Raw genomic sequence first — 15,328 nt, forward strand, 5'->3', positions numbered from 1 at the left:
GTCTCCCAGGGCATGTAAAGTCACCATTGGCTTTACTAGTCTTAAATTGGGAACAGAACCAGTACAAACCATCATATTGTGGATGTACTGGTAGGGGTAATTAGACTGCCCCTGGGTCTGTTTCCAAGGGGGTACTGTCCAGTCCCCCCTTGTCGAGTTTCTGGCTGGTGGCAGTGGATACCACGCAAAATATTCCACCAGAATATTTCCTGTGGGATTTTCCCATTCATTTTAAACGCACCACTTTTTGGTGCAATGTTAAAGATACTGCCGGGTTATTTATTTAATATTTATTACCCGGTTGGGTCTTTTTGCCAGGACTCAGTTTTAAAATGACGTTTGTGTTCGCCTCTGAAACTCCAAACCAAGTCGAGCCCTTTGTTCCACTTTTGGCGGGCTTCTGCACAGAAGCCTCCAAAAGTGGTGCCACTCTGTCTGGGTCTACAGGATGTGTGGGAGGGGGAATAGGCACCCTGGACTGAGTTGCCTTCGCAACTCAAGTCGCACTCTTGGGTGATTGGCCCAGTGGTGAGCCGCCCGGCTCACCACTTAGCATGTGTGAGTGACAGCTAGGACTGATGAATGGGGGTTTTGCTGCATAAAAGTAGGGCTTTGGGGACTAGAACTTCAGAAGTCACCACAGGGCCTAAAGAATCCGTAGAGGGGAGAAGCTGAGCCATCTACAACGACGACACCACTGGTGGAGCCCTGCTGTACGAAATTCATTCCTTTCCCGACAACAGAGAAGATCTTCTTCCAGGAGAGTCTTCTTCCCTTTGAGCTGGTGGGACCAACAAGTTTGCCTTTTTCACCTTCCTGGATCGTCTCATGGTCGAATCTCCCATGCCAAGCAACCCGGCGGGCGGATAGCCACGCTTCACCACTACCGCGATTAAAAGGGTAGTACCTTTTAACTGGGAAACTCTGCGGCTGGTTTCTTCCCTGGCAGTGCAACGACCTTCAGCTTTCCTCCACATCAAGATCTTCTCTTCCCCTGGACAAAGCCTTGACTTGCACCCTCTTCCAGGAACAACTGCCCCCGTTGGAGCTTTCTCACCATTTCAGGTACTGTGTCCCACCTGGTCTCCCTTGCAACAGACTGTCCAAGGTGTCTCGTAAATCCTTGACTCTCTATCCTGGGGTGACTTCGGACCCGTTAACATTACCTTTCTAACTTGATCGAACCTCTTTTTGACTTTCCTGCAAAGACTTTGAGTGCATTTTCCACTGTGTGATCTTGGGCACATTCCGCCTTGCTCTCTCCAAGAGTGGGCCGGGCCTATGAACTTTTTGCTCTACAGTAGACCCTGCCTTTCTTGACTTGCTGTGGTTCTTTAAAAGTGTTGGTACTGTGTGATTTTCCTATTCTGCCTTTTCTCTCCCTTTTTAAACAAATTATTGGAGTGTCATCTATGGTTACGCGCTCACCTCTGTTTTGCTAAATAAGTGGTGGCTTAACCTAGACTTGTCAAATAATTAATTAGGGAAGTGTATATATTTCTAGTGACTGTGTTTGAACTTGCTTGACATATTAGTGCCAGTGTATTTTTACAAGTGTGTTTTTAAATAAATAATTATATACTTTGATACCAAAGCTCTGGTCAGTGTTTGCTTGTGCTACTGTATTTTTAGCCCTATTGTGTATACTCTATATACTGCCTAACTCTTCTTGAGAGAAGTCTGACTGCTCAGCCACAGCTACCAGGTAAATCTGGGTGGTACAGACTGCTACCAACTGGGTTTACTGCTAACACCTGTAGTGTTAAACTTTTTGCAGTGGTCCCAGAGGGAACTGCACAGGTTTCTGCCTAACAACCTTGGCCCACCAAAGAGCAGCTTCTGACATCTTTACTGGTTAACCTTCATATCTGCTTGCTACTATGCTAACCTATAACACGTTTTGCCATGTGTCTTGTCTATGACATGCCATGTTTGCTTATGTTTGCAATGCTACACTGTATTATGTGATCATGTTTAAAGCTGTAGGAACATGTAATCTTTGTCTGTTAGAATCTATCCCTTTAGTTCCTAAATCTAAACCAATGGTCAATGGAATCACCCTGAGTTTTTTACTTCTTTTTCACTTTCCCATAATGAGGGTGGCTGTGCCGTTACCTAAATGGTCGACCTGGCACCTCAGGGCATATCACCATTACACCATGTAGTTTCCTACGTAGGTGCTAATGGTTATTTATTTTAAATGAAAAACAAATAAGAAACTCACCTATCCTGTGCAGTCCCAACCAGGCCACAAAGTGCTACTGGAAGCTGCAGTCTGTTTTCAATGTTGATTACTGTAACATCATCAACATGAAAACGGACTGAGGGACAGCAACATTATGCGGCCTGGTGCCGCGCAAGAAACGTACGATTCTTTGTGTATGTGTTTTGGAAAACAAGACACCATTAGCACCTGTGCAGGAAACCACACGGCTGCTAAGGGAAGTGGGAAGTGGGAGCAGGGAAGGAAGGGGCCGCTGGTTGCTCAGGCAGCTTGGAACGTGGGCTTGTACCATGCAGTGCAGCTCATGTTCCGAACCATCCTGATTGGCTGGCAGCCCCCTCCAGGGTGCTAATATGTGATGTGTGACAGTGTCAGGGTCATGACCCTGCCAGAGGGGGAAATTAAGAGTTTGGGGAACCCCACTCTCTGAGACCCCTTTATGTGCCATGTGTGTTGTTAATGGTGACTCCCAATGTTGCAAAATGCCCCCCTATACATTTTCTGGCCAGTGTTCTTTTTCAGGATAACAAGTCCCAGAAACCCCCTGGAAGCACCTCGGAAAACCCAGACCGGAAAAAAACGAGCAGAAAACCACAAATGCTGTGACTAATATGGACCATGAACCGACATAACAACCAGACAAGCAAACAACTGACATTCGCAGCAGAAAAATGAGCCTTATAACTCACAGAATGCCAGAAAAACAGCAGATCAGCCATTATAGAGTGTTCCAGAAACACATGCTGGAAAATGGGAGGGGCTTAGAGTCAGTGAGGAAAATATAGGCACAGATTGGATCTTAGAGTCAGGTGCGCGCTGCAGCCAATGGGACAGGGAGGCGGGGACAGGGAGGCGGAGACAGAACCAGCAGCAGCACTGTATAAAAGGAGACAGAAAGAAAGGAAGAGTGTGGATTGTTTAGGTGGGGTCGGAGGCAGACCAAGAGACCAGATGGAGGAAGTGCAGCGCAGAGGTGTGTTGAGGCAGATTGATCCTGCAGTGTGAGGTATTTGTGAGGGAGAGTGGCGCTAGCTTGGGAGAGTGAAGCAGTGTATGTGAGAGTGTTTGTGAAGATGAGGGTAGTAGTGAGGGGAGAATGAGAGATAGCAGTAGAGGGGTTAGGGTAGTAGGTCGAGGGAGTGGATGGATGACATAGATTGTTCCAAGATGGGAGTTTAGGTAGATAAGAAGTTTGCCCATCGGCCATCACAACAGAGATAGCCAGAATTGAGACAGTGAGTGATACCCACCCTAGAGACGATCCTGGAGTTGAGGGATCCCTGAACTAGGGAGGGGTCGGCCTGCACTAGAGGAGAGACAGAGGGACGGCCCTTAGCAAGTGTCCTCCCCTTTTCCAGCCCGGTGCGCTGCACTGAAGATAACGCCGATAGTTACATTAAACAGGTAGAAATTTCCACACAAATAAAAAATCCTGAATTTTCCATGAGTCTCTGCAAGTTATTAAAGCCACAGTGATGGATGTTTCGTTATGTGGTTTTGCATACTGACGTTTATTTAAAGCGCCTCGAAGCAGCCACAGGAGGCCGGTTGCACTCCCTAAAACACCAAATTAAATACAAGATCGAACATTATAATTGTAATTGGTTATTTATAACATGCAGTGGTTTCTAGCGTGGACCCAGGTATCGAACGTGTGTGGCACCACATCGTCTTGCTTCCAAGGTGAGCGCATTGCCCCTGAGCTATCTTCCCCGAGAAATTAGACCTGAAAATGGCTTAAGATTCACGTGCGTACCCTATATTAATAGGACAAAGTAACTCCAGCTGGCGTAAAATGGAGTCCTGAGTACCAGTTCCATAAGCAACGTCATGCGTCTGTTTCTTCAAGCACGTAGACCCGCTGTACCCTAGAGGCTAGTATGGAAGGGGCCTTAAACCCCTTCATGGTCCTGTGGTTCGACCCACGGGCAAAGGACCCTTGATTGCCTAGTATGTGTCCATGGAAGGATGGGCCACTACTCCGAAGCCATGGCAACATCCCAGCAGAGGAATGGCGTCCCTTCTCTTCTTGAAGAAACGTCTTACCCGTTCCACTGTAGCGCCAAGAGGCCCAAGTGTCAGCAAGGAACGGATGCAGGCTGGTAATACCATATAAGTATAATGTGAAATATATTTGATACAAGAATGGATCACCACATGTATCGGGAGAAAAAAACATGCTATAACTGCAACTTGCGAAAAGCAAAATACATAGTCCGAAATGGATGCTTATTCTACTCTAAATGATTTTTGGAGGATTTTGTCTGCATTGTGAATTTGAGGTGTTTAAGAACAGACTAAATCAGTGACTCACTCCCTGAAGTGTCCCTGAAAGAAACCTTGAATGAGTCTAGCAATTATTGTACAGAATTCCAGAAAGTCAAATTATTTGTTATTCCCATTCTTTCTTATTTGGGGTCACTGCTCAAAGTGTTCCACTTGTGGAACCCCCTGTTTTTTTAAAAAGCCTGCACAAGAAAGCCAGCCACTCTAGAAACAAAGAAGCACATGGCATTGGCCACAGCCCAGGAGCTTCAATTTGTAAATTTAGGGGACGACTTCTAAATGATGTCCCTGTAAAGGGGATTCTTGGGGGGCTCAGCACAAGGAGGGAGGGAGGCGTTCATCTCATCTGGTCAGCCACTGTGTGGTGGGCAACATGTTCTCTGCAGAGCACAGACCTCACCGTTGCTAGAGGCTGCATCGAACTTCACTTCACTCCCACATGACGTGTGTCGGAGAGTCCATCCCATGTGATTAGCATGAAGCGGCATGTGTGGGCGCTTAGAAGAGGCGGGACTGAACCCTAGCATGTGTTCCCTCACTCTAGTCTAGAGTCTTCCTTTAACAGAGTGAGAGCTGTGTAATACTCCTGTTTCCTCGAGTGCCTGGAAGCTTTTAAAAGCTCTTAAGAGGAAGGACCGTTTCAGTGTATCAGGTATGCATCTGTATTTGCATGTGACTGAACCATCCACATATTTCAGCTGCTGGTTTGTCTTTGTGCCATGCCCAGCAGAAGAACATAGGCATTCTCTATATCAGGGGTCTTCCATCTTTGGCTCTCCAGATGTTTTGGACTACGCCTCCCATGATCCCTTGTCATTGACTATGCTGGTTAGGGCTCATGGGCGTTGAAGTCCAGATTATTTGGCGATCCAAAGGTTGCCGGCACTATAAGAATGGCAATGATTGTGCCACAGACTTAGTTATGGTGAAACCACTGACTCGTGTTTACTAAAGGTCTGATATGGAAAGTGTGCCTGATTAGCAGGACACACTTTCCTGCATGGAAATCAAACAGAGCAAGCCCAGGTCAGCATTCTGTCACGTGTGCAGCAAGGCAGCACACAGACAGACACACTGATGGGCACACACACGTGTTTCGTACTCGACTGTGCCACAAGGCTGCAGCCAACCTGTTGGGTTCTGTTAAGTCTTGCAGAAAGGTTTTTTTGCTGGAGGGAATTCTTGGAGTTGGGGCGTTGCCTCCTGTTGCAGCTTCGTGCAAGGTTCTAGAATGAGGATTTGGGGTGCATGAGATGTATGGTCAGCTTTGGGAGCAGGAGGGGTACAATGCCATGCTTTAGGGTACCGGGAAGGGAGGTGCTCAACATCTCTGTGATGTTAAGTACTACCTTGATTTCTGAGGCTGGTCATTTGACTGTGGGAGGGCGTCTCTTCTGGATTCCCAGGTTGCTGTGCTCATTGGGCTACAGGAGGGGGTCTCCACTGGATTCCCAGGTTCCTGCGCTCATGGGACTGCAGGAGGGGGTCTCCTCTGGATTCCCAAGTTCCTGCGCTCATGAGACTGCAGGAGGGGGTCTCCACTGGATTCCCAGGTTCCTGCGCTCATTGGAATGCAGGAGGGTGTCTCTTCTGGATTCCCAGGTTCCTGCGCTCATTGGGCTAGAGGAGGGGTCTCTCAAGGATTCCCAGATTCCTGCTCTCGTTGGGCTACAGGAGAGGATCTCTTCTGGATTCCCAGGATCCTGCGCTCATTGGGCTACAGGAGGGGGTCTCTTCGGTATTCCCAGGTTCCTGCACTCATTGGACTGCAGGAGGGGGTCTCTTCTGGATTCCCAGGTTACTGTGCTCATGGGACTGCAGGAGGGGGTCTCCTCTGGATTCCCAGGTTCCTGTGCTCATTGGGCTACAGGAGGGTATCTCTTCTGGATTACCAGGTTCCTGCGCCCATTGGGCTACAGGAGGTGGTCGCCTCTGGATTCCCAGGTTCCTGTGCTCATTGGGCTACAGGAGGGTGTCTCTTCTGGTTTCCCAGGTTCCTGCACTCATTGGGCTACAAGAGGGGGTCTATTCTGGATTCCCAGGTTCATGCGCTCATTGGGCTAGAGGAGGGGATCTCTTCTGGATTCCCAGGTTCCTGCGCTCATTGGGCTAGAGGAGAGGGTCTCTTCTGGATTCCCAGGTTCCTGCGCTCATGGGACTGCAGGAGGGGGTCTCTTCTGGATTCCCAGGTTGCTGCGCTCATTGGGCTACAGGAAGGTATCTCTTCTGATTCCCAGGTTCCTGCACTCATGGGACTGCAGGAGGGGGTCTCTTCTGGATTCCCAGGTTCCTGCGCTCATTGGGCTAGAGGAGGAGGTCTCTTCTGGATTCCCAGGTTCCTGCGCTCATTGGGCTACAGGAGGGGGTCTCTGATTCCCAGGTCACTTACCGTTTGATTTCCACATGACGTCCACGTTTCTCTGGTTAATGACCTTAGCGGAGAGGACGGCGGTCTCATTGGCGTTAACAGTCACAGTCACTTTAACAGGAGACAGGTTGGCTGAAGAGACAGAGATGAGACAATAAGACACAACGTAAATACACTCACATCTGCCCTCAGTAGACCAAGAACAAACACATTGTGCAACTTTACAAACTGTGTAACTTCACAAACTGTGCAACTTTACAAACTTCTACAAACTGTGTAACTTTACAAATTGTGCCTCTTTACAAACTGTGTATGTTTACAAACTGTATAACTTTACTAAGTGTCTAAATATAGTAACTGCGTAACTTGCCTGTGTGAACGTACTGCAATTATAATGTTTAACTATCCCAAATGTGCAGCTATGCTGACTTCAATTATAGCGGGCAAAATATTCCCTCCCTGCTTCTCAGTGCTGTAAATTGCCTTTACTCTCCCTTCTGTGTCATGATGTGCTATCAGTCATGTGACACACACAGGCCCGTGCACAGGAACCCCACGCTGTGCAATGTCCACTATCTCAGGCTATATGTTAGCAGAAAGTCCCACTATCCCCCCTCTCTTTCTGAGTGCCACCAGGCTGGCAGCATTTCCTAGACTGTGCCCACAGGTCCATGGCGGTCTAGAGTAGCCCACACAGGCTACCCGAGGCCGGGCCACATCCGGCTTCCAGACTTGGCAATGCTGGACCAGTATTCTGGACTGTCCCTTGGAAAGATGACTATTTAAGTGGTGGCTGGACCGCCTCTTGAGCCCATCATGCAGCCAAACACTATGTAGCACTAAGTAAAGTTTGCCCCCCAAAAACCAGTAATGACCCAAAATGTCGCCCTCATAATTGCGATGTCCGAAATGCCCGACTTTTTGACCTGCTTCCATAGACCGTCAGTTTCAGGACAGGCCTTCCTTTCTGCAGTCCCGATCTATAGCCCACCTTAATGTGGCCTCGCGCACCAACGCCACCACAAACCATCCCTTTCCCCCTTCTGCATCCCTCACCCATGGGTTGGTGGCATCTCACCCACTTTCCCCCTTTCCTTCGCAGACTAACGTCGGATACCCCCAGGTGGGAGAGCAATACCCCAACCTTCAGAGAATCCCGGGGCTCTGAGACCACTCTGGTGGGGACTGAGCGCAGTATGAAAGTCGTGTAACATAACGTAACAACATACTGTGACGAACTGTGCCACTTCAGTAACTCTAATCGTGCCAACCTCGTGTCTATGCTAGCTGTGTGAGTTTACAGTGCCATTACCCTAAGTGCAGAACTTTACACATTGTGTAATTGCATTAGGATGTCATTGCACTAACTGCAGAACTTTACACATGTGTGACTGCATTAAGATGTAATTGCTCTAACTGCAGAACTTTACACATTGTGTAATTGCATTAGGATGTCATTGCACTAACTGCAGAACTTTACACATTGTGTAATTGCATTAGGATGTCATTGCATTAACTGCAGAACTTTACACATTGTGTAACTGCATTAAGATGTAATTGCTCTAACTGCAGAACTTTACACATTGTGTAATTGCATTAGGATGTCATTGCACTAACTGCAGAACTTTACACATTGTGTAATTGCATTAGGATGTCATTGCACTAACTGCAGAACTTTACACATTGTGTAATTGCATTAGGATGTCATTGCACTAACTGCAGAACCTTACACATTGTGTAACTGCATTAAGATGTAATTGCTCTAACTGCAGAACTTTACACATTGTGTAATTGCATTAGGATGTCATTGCACTAACTGCAGAACTTTACACATTGTGTAATTGCATTAGGATGTCATTGCACTAACTGCAGAACTTTACACATTGTGTAACTGCATTAAGATGTAATTGCTCTAACTGCAGAACTTTACACATTGTGTAACTGCATTAGGATGTCATTGCACTAACTGCAGAACTTTACACATTGTGTAATTGCATTAGGATGTCATTGCACTAACTGCAGAACTTTACACATTGTGTAATTGCATTAGGATGTCATTGCACTAACTGCAGAACTTTACACATTGTGTAATTGCATTAGGATGTCATTGCACTAAGTGCAGAACTTTACACATTGTGTAATTGCATTAGGATGTCATTGCACTAACTGCAGAACTTTACACATTGTGTAATTGCATTAAGATATCATTGCTCTAACTGCAGAACTTTACACATTGTGTAATTGCATTAGGATGTCATTGCACTAACTGCAGAACTTTACACATAGTGCAATGACATCTTAATGCAATTACACAAAGTGCAGAACTTTACACACTGTGTAACTGTATTAAGCGTGGACATTTATTGATAAACATTACCGGGTGCACAGAGATGGAGCTGCAGGTGGACGGGGCTGAGGCTGCATGTGGACGGGGGTGAGGCTGCCGGTGGAAGGGGTGAGGCTGCCGGTGGACGAGGGTGAGGCTGCAGGTGGACGAGGGTGAGGCTGCAGGTGGACGAGGGTGAGGTTGCAGGTGGTTAGGGTGAGGTTGCAGGTGGACGGAGGTGAGGTTGCAGGTGGACAGAGGTGAGGTTGCAGGTGTACAGAGGTGAGGCTGCAGGTGGACAGAGGTGAGGCTGCAGGTGGACAGAGGTGAGGCTGCAGGTGGACAGAGGTGAGGCTGCAGGTGGCTGGGGGTGAAGCTGCAGGTGGACGGGGGTGAGGCTGCAGCTGGACGGAGGTGAGGCTGCAGGTGGACGGAGGTGAGGCTGCAGGTGGACGGGGTTGAGGCTGCAGGTGGACGGGGGTGAGGCTGCAGGTGGACGGGGTGAGGCTGCAGGTGGACGGGGGTGAGGCTGCAGGTGGACGGGGTGAGGCTGCAGGTGGACAGGGTGAGGCTGCAGGTGGACGGGGTGAGGCTGCAGGTGGATCGGGGTGAGGCTGCAGGTGGATGGGGGTGAGGCTGCAGGTGGATGGGGGTGAGGCTGCAGGTGGATGGGGGTGAGGCTGCAGGGGGGTGGTGGTGAGGCTGCAGGTGGGTGGGGGTGAGGCTGCAGGTGGGTGGGGGTGAGGCTGCAGGTGGGTGGGGGTGAGGCTGCAGGTGGACGGGGCTGAGGCTGCAGGTGGACGGGGCTGAGGCTGCAGGTGGACGGGGCTGAGGCTGCAGGTGGACGGGGCTGAGGCTGCAGGTGGACGGGGCTGAGGCTGCAGGTGGACGGGGCTGAGGCTGCAGGGGCTGAGGCTGCAGGTGCACGGGGCTGAGGCTGCAGGTGCACGGGGCTGAGGCTGCAGGTGCACGGGGCTGAGGCTGCAGGTGCACGGGGGTGAGGCTGCAGGTGGACGGGAGTGAGGCTGCAGGTGGACGGGGGTGTGCTTGCATGTGGACGGGGATGAAGTTGCAGGTGGACAGGGATGAGGCTGGGGCTGAGGCTGCAGGTGGACCAGGGTGAGGTTGCAGGTGGATGGGTGTGAGGCTGCAGGTGGACTGAGGTGAGGCTGCAGGTGGACTGAGGTGAGGCTGCAGGTGGACGGGAGTGAGGCTGCAGGTGGACAGGGTGAGGCTGCAGGTGGACGGGGGTGAGGCTGCAGGTGGACGGGGGTGAGGCTGCAGGTGGACGGGGGTGAGGCTGCAGGTGGACGGGGGTGAGGCTGCAGGTGGACGGGGGTGAGGCTGCCGGTGGACGGGGGTGAGGCTGCCGGTGAACGAGGGTGAGGCTGCAGGTGGACGAGGTTGAGGCTGCAGGTGGACGGGGGCGAGGTTGCAGGTGGACGGGGCGAGGCTGCAGGTGGACGGGGGCGAGGCTACAGGTGGACGGGGCTGAGGCTGCAGGTGGACGGGGCTGTGTCACGACTCGCTCCCTTCGCTCCCGTTCCCGCCACTTGGGGGCATGTTTTGGGGCTTATTCCTTGCTGGACATTTCCTCCGAACCTAATGCCACAGTGCTGTAATGAATTGGGAGCGCTAAATCCCTATTTTCCAAACTACTTCCCTTCCGGATCCATTCCAGGTTTTTGGCAGCCAGCATGCTTCTTTAACCAAATGACTGTGCTTCCCAGAATGCCTGGCCCACTGCTCCACCTCCACCCTTGCAGGACAAGGTTGGGTGGAGGATAGGCAACACCTGTGGCTGCAGGTGCAGCAGTCAGCACACCTGAGGCGTGTGCTCGTTAAACAGCTTTAAAAGCCTCAGTCTCACTTCAGTCCAGCGCTGGTCATCGTTTGCAGTGTTCCTGTTTTTGACTAGTCCCTGGTTCCTGGTTCCTTGCCTTTGTACCTACTTCCTTGTTCCTGTTTTCTTGTTTCCTCCGCCCTGAATTTCGGATTCATGAGCTAATTGATTTCTGCTCCCTTGATTTCCCTTTTTGTCTTCCTCCGTTTGCAGGCAGCAATTCTCAGTGCTTTCCCCTTTTAGATGCAGCCCAGTTTGTCTGTGTTCTATATTTCTTTGACTCTGTCCTTTGCTGCTGTTACCCATTTGCCTTAGCCTTCCTCTTAGTTTAGTTTCCTGTCTTTTCCTTGGAGGGGTAGGGAGAAGTTTGCATAGGTTATTTCGTTTTTCCCTGCTCCTGATCCTTACTTTCTAGAGGATCCATTCCATGTTTTCCACTGCACTTCTGCATTTATTTTCCCTTTGATTATTAGGTGTGGTGTGCTGTAGTAGCTAGCTCCTGTGTGTATGCTTATGTTTTCCTCACTATTTTGTAGACACTATTCCCACTTAGGTATTTAGTTTTCCTTCCATTGCTGTTCTAGCCTTTCGGGGTCCCAGTTTCTTCAACAGGATTCGTGGGCTAGCTGACATTCAAGAGGTTTATCTCGTCCTCGTGAGTACAGTTCTTAAGTTCCCTTCTGTAATACCATCAAGAGTGTTAGTACACAGATCCTGTCATTGCTTGCCCTCCACGTGGGTTTAGCGCTGTCAGTACCTGTAACAGCAATTGGGGGTAAGGCGCTTGCCGACTTTCCTCGCGGTCAGGTGCTTACCCCACATCCCTTTTCATATATTGGTTTTGATGTCACACTCTATTTGCACTCCTGGGTTCTAGCATACCTGAGTCGTAGTTCCTGGGTGCACATTTCCCTTGCCATATTCGCTGCCTTTGTACTCGCCTGACTAATCCTGACAGTATGACCAGCCCAAAATTCCCATTGAATATGGCAAGTTTAAGAAAGAAAAGCAGCAAGGCCTCTAACAAGTTAGTACAGAAAGCTTCCCCTATATTTACCTGTGACAATCAAATCACTAGTCTTGGCTTAAATGAACTCCTTGTCACGAATGGGCATTTACGAGCAAAGTATTTTTCCCATAGGATGGCACATCCTACATTGCCTGATCCTAGTTCGATCTTTTGTTCTGATCCCGATTCTATGTCAGCACAAGCCTTAGCCGCAGAAAACAACACACTGTTAGACTTATTATACAAGAGTACCTCTGTTGTTGAACCCCATGATTCCAGTTGTGCTTCACCTCAGATAGAACAGTTTCATGGTACAAACATAACGAATGGAGGGGTTCCTTGCATAACTTCAGTTTTCTACCCTCAGTCCAAATACTTCTTTGCACAAGTACATACGGTAGTCCCTAATGTCAAGAGGTCTAAGGTCAATAGATTGCTTAAGGGTAATACAGACCAAGTTAGTATGAGAAAGTATAAATCTCAGAACCTGAATGCAGTTGAGGACAATGCACAATCGGTGCACATCCAGATTGCTAGTGCAGGATACAGCCCTGATGCCACTATGCCTCCCCCTGTGCCTACTGATAGTGATGTACAGTTAATGCAGGACATGCTAAGAGCTAAGCTTGAGGAGTTAACACAAGAATTCATTTCTTTACAAGAGGAGAATAAGATCTTGCACGCATTCCTGAATACACCTCAGACTTTATCCATTGATGTTGATGAAGTGAACACAGTTCAGCCCCTGAGTGCAGAGACTTTGGTAAACCATGATAATTGCCAATATGTTAGATCTATTGGAAGTGAAAGTCTTTCTTCTAGCACAGCGCTCAATCTGGGCACAGTTTCTAACAATTGTTCTGCTGATTGTCAGGGATTGCAGTTAGCTGAAGATTTACAAGCCACTCCTTTACCTAAAGTTTCCTGTGTAGCAGTCTGTCATAATTCTGAGCTAGCACACATACAAGCTTCTGATCTCCAAACACAATACACAAAGGTGGCATACACAGATTCCGTCACTACAGTAGGCTTAGATCCTGCTCTTGATACAGCTGCTGAGACTGAAGTAGATGTTAAAGCTGATGTGGAAGACGATCTTACCTCTGGGTTCACTCTTCCTTCTGCCAATTCTGATCAATACGAACAGTCAGAGACAGTACAGATTTCATGTTCTGATGAACTCATTCCACAGTATACAGAACCAAAAGACCAGCAGGCGATTCCTGAACTGTTGATTGTTAATCTGCCTCTTTCAGAAGCTAAGACAGAGGAATGGACAATTGACGAAATCCTGATTAACAGAGACTTTACTATGGTGATTCCACTGGTTGATTTTGACTTCCACAAAGAAAGAGACTCTGTGTCACCCACTAAAGAAAAGGACTGCAAGGGTACAGTTCAGTCCTTGGTTACTGGAGCCAAGGAGTCTAATGCCCTAAAGGTGCCCTCCATTCCTGAGCCACTAATGTGTCTATCAACTTCTGAGACTTCTGTGTGTCCTCCTACAACCATTGACTCTTCTATGATCCAATCCACAGCCCTGCAGTCATCTTTGGTACACGTGTCTTCAATCAATGAACCGCTGCCATGTCTGCCATTTAATCAAGAGCCTCCACCATGCACGGGGTTAGTCCCAAAGACCCTGACATGTTTGGATTCAGCTACCGAGATGGCTCCAACTCGCATGCCTTCAGCTTCAAAGTTTCCTCTAGCCTGCCTGTCTTCAGCTACAGTGACTCATCCAGAAGATCATCCTTCAGCCAGAGAGCCTCCGGTAGTCCATCATATGTGCATGTCTTCAGTTCCAGAGTTTATTGCTTGTTTGCCTTCAGTTCATGATACACCGGTATCCTGCTTAGCTTTGCTTCCAACATCAGAGGTATACCTGTCTACACCATCAGATCCTGCTATATTTTCTACTGCTCCAGACAGTCCTCCTGAATCCCAAACATTTACTGTCGATGAACGTTTAGATTGCCTTTCTTTTGCTTCAGGAGGAGCACCAGAATGCCTGCCTTTTCCACAAGACGATTCTCCCAACTGCTTCACTTTAGCATCAGAGCCTCCTAAAAATGCAGCATCAGAGTTTGAGACTTTTGCCAGCTCCCGCTTCAGAGTCATCAAGCTGGACCAAGTGGTGAGTCAGAACCACTCACCTGGGTGTGCACAGGGGGTGGTGCAGACCGGCGTATTACCTACAGAACTTGTGCAACAGAATTCCGCCAAGAAGCACCAGTTGGGTGCTAGTAGCCAAAGGAAGGGAATGACTGCTGCAGTTCAAGATGTGTCTGTTATTGCTCCTTCTGCGAGTGTGCCTGAAATACCAAGTACTGTGTCTATCACTCCTATCGGTATGCCAAACGTCCCTGCTGTTGTATCCAACGTGCAACAAAGTGGCTACACGACTGTCACCAGGAGTACCAGCCTCGTACAACCCATGGGACTTCCAGGCATCCAAGGCGTAGAATATGTGCAGTCAAACCTTAATCATTTTCAACCACAAGCCTTTTCCCAGATGGATGACAGAAAAAGATCTGAACCTCTACCTCAGCCGCCACCTTCTCTAATGGCTGAACATGAACATTTCCTGAAGCCAGCAACTTCCTCACCTCCCGCAGGTCCGCTCTCGGCAGAAAGGCTAACAGAACTTCTACCATCGTCTAAGGCAAGTTGCACCAGCCTGCCTCCCTCCTCAAAGACTTACAAGGGTCCACTCCCAGTGACTGAGCTTCCTGGACCTTCCAACTCTGCTCCAGGTCCTGCAAGTTCTTCATGCCTTTCTTCGAACCATGAGTCTCTTCCTCACCAGAAGTCACCGTTTCCATCAGTATCACCTCCAAAGACAACACACTCCTATCATGGAAGCCCATCTGCCTTTGCCCACAAGCCACCATTTCCATCAGTGCCACCTCCAAAGAAAAAGCACTCCCATCATGGAAAGAAGAAGTCTCGTACGGGTGGCGGGCACCCGAAGAGGGCCGTAGGAGGGGGTATACTGTCACGACTCGCTCCCTTCGCTCCCGTTCCCGCCACTTGGGGGCATGTTTTGGGGCTTATTCCTTGCTGGACATTTCCTCCGAACCTAATGCCACAGTGCTGTAATGAATTGGGAGCGCTAAATCCCTATTTTCCAAACTACTTCCCTTCCGGATCCATTCCAGGTTTTTGGCAGCCAGCATGCTTCTTTAACCAAATGACTGTGCTTCCCAGAATGCCTGGCCCACTGCTCCACCTCCACCCTTGCAGGACAAGGTTGGGTGGAGGATAGGCAA

At 49.0% G+C, this 15,328-nt stretch overlaps 1 protein-coding gene across 1 annotated transcript in view; it reads right to left on the bottom strand.

The window, feature by feature from the left end:
* The window catches only part of TIE1 (tyrosine kinase with immunoglobulin like and EGF like domains 1), a 538,492-nt gene that overhangs the window by 308,760 nt on the left and 214,404 nt on the right, over nt 1–15,328 (bottom strand). Inside the window, exon 3 of the mRNA XM_069642443.1 lies at nt 6,900–7,010. Coding sequence (XP_069498544.1) covers nt 6,900–7,010 — 111 coding nt within the window. The remainder of the gene's footprint in view (nt 1–6,899; nt 7,011–15,328) is intronic.

Source organism: Ambystoma mexicanum, chromosome 1q (assembly GCF_040938575.1).
Source record: "Ambystoma mexicanum isolate Mex_15411 chromosome 1q, UKY_AmexF1_1, whole genome shotgun sequence".
In the NCBI taxonomy this organism is placed as follows: domain Eukaryota; kingdom Metazoa; phylum Chordata; class Amphibia; order Caudata; family Ambystomatidae; genus Ambystoma; species Ambystoma mexicanum.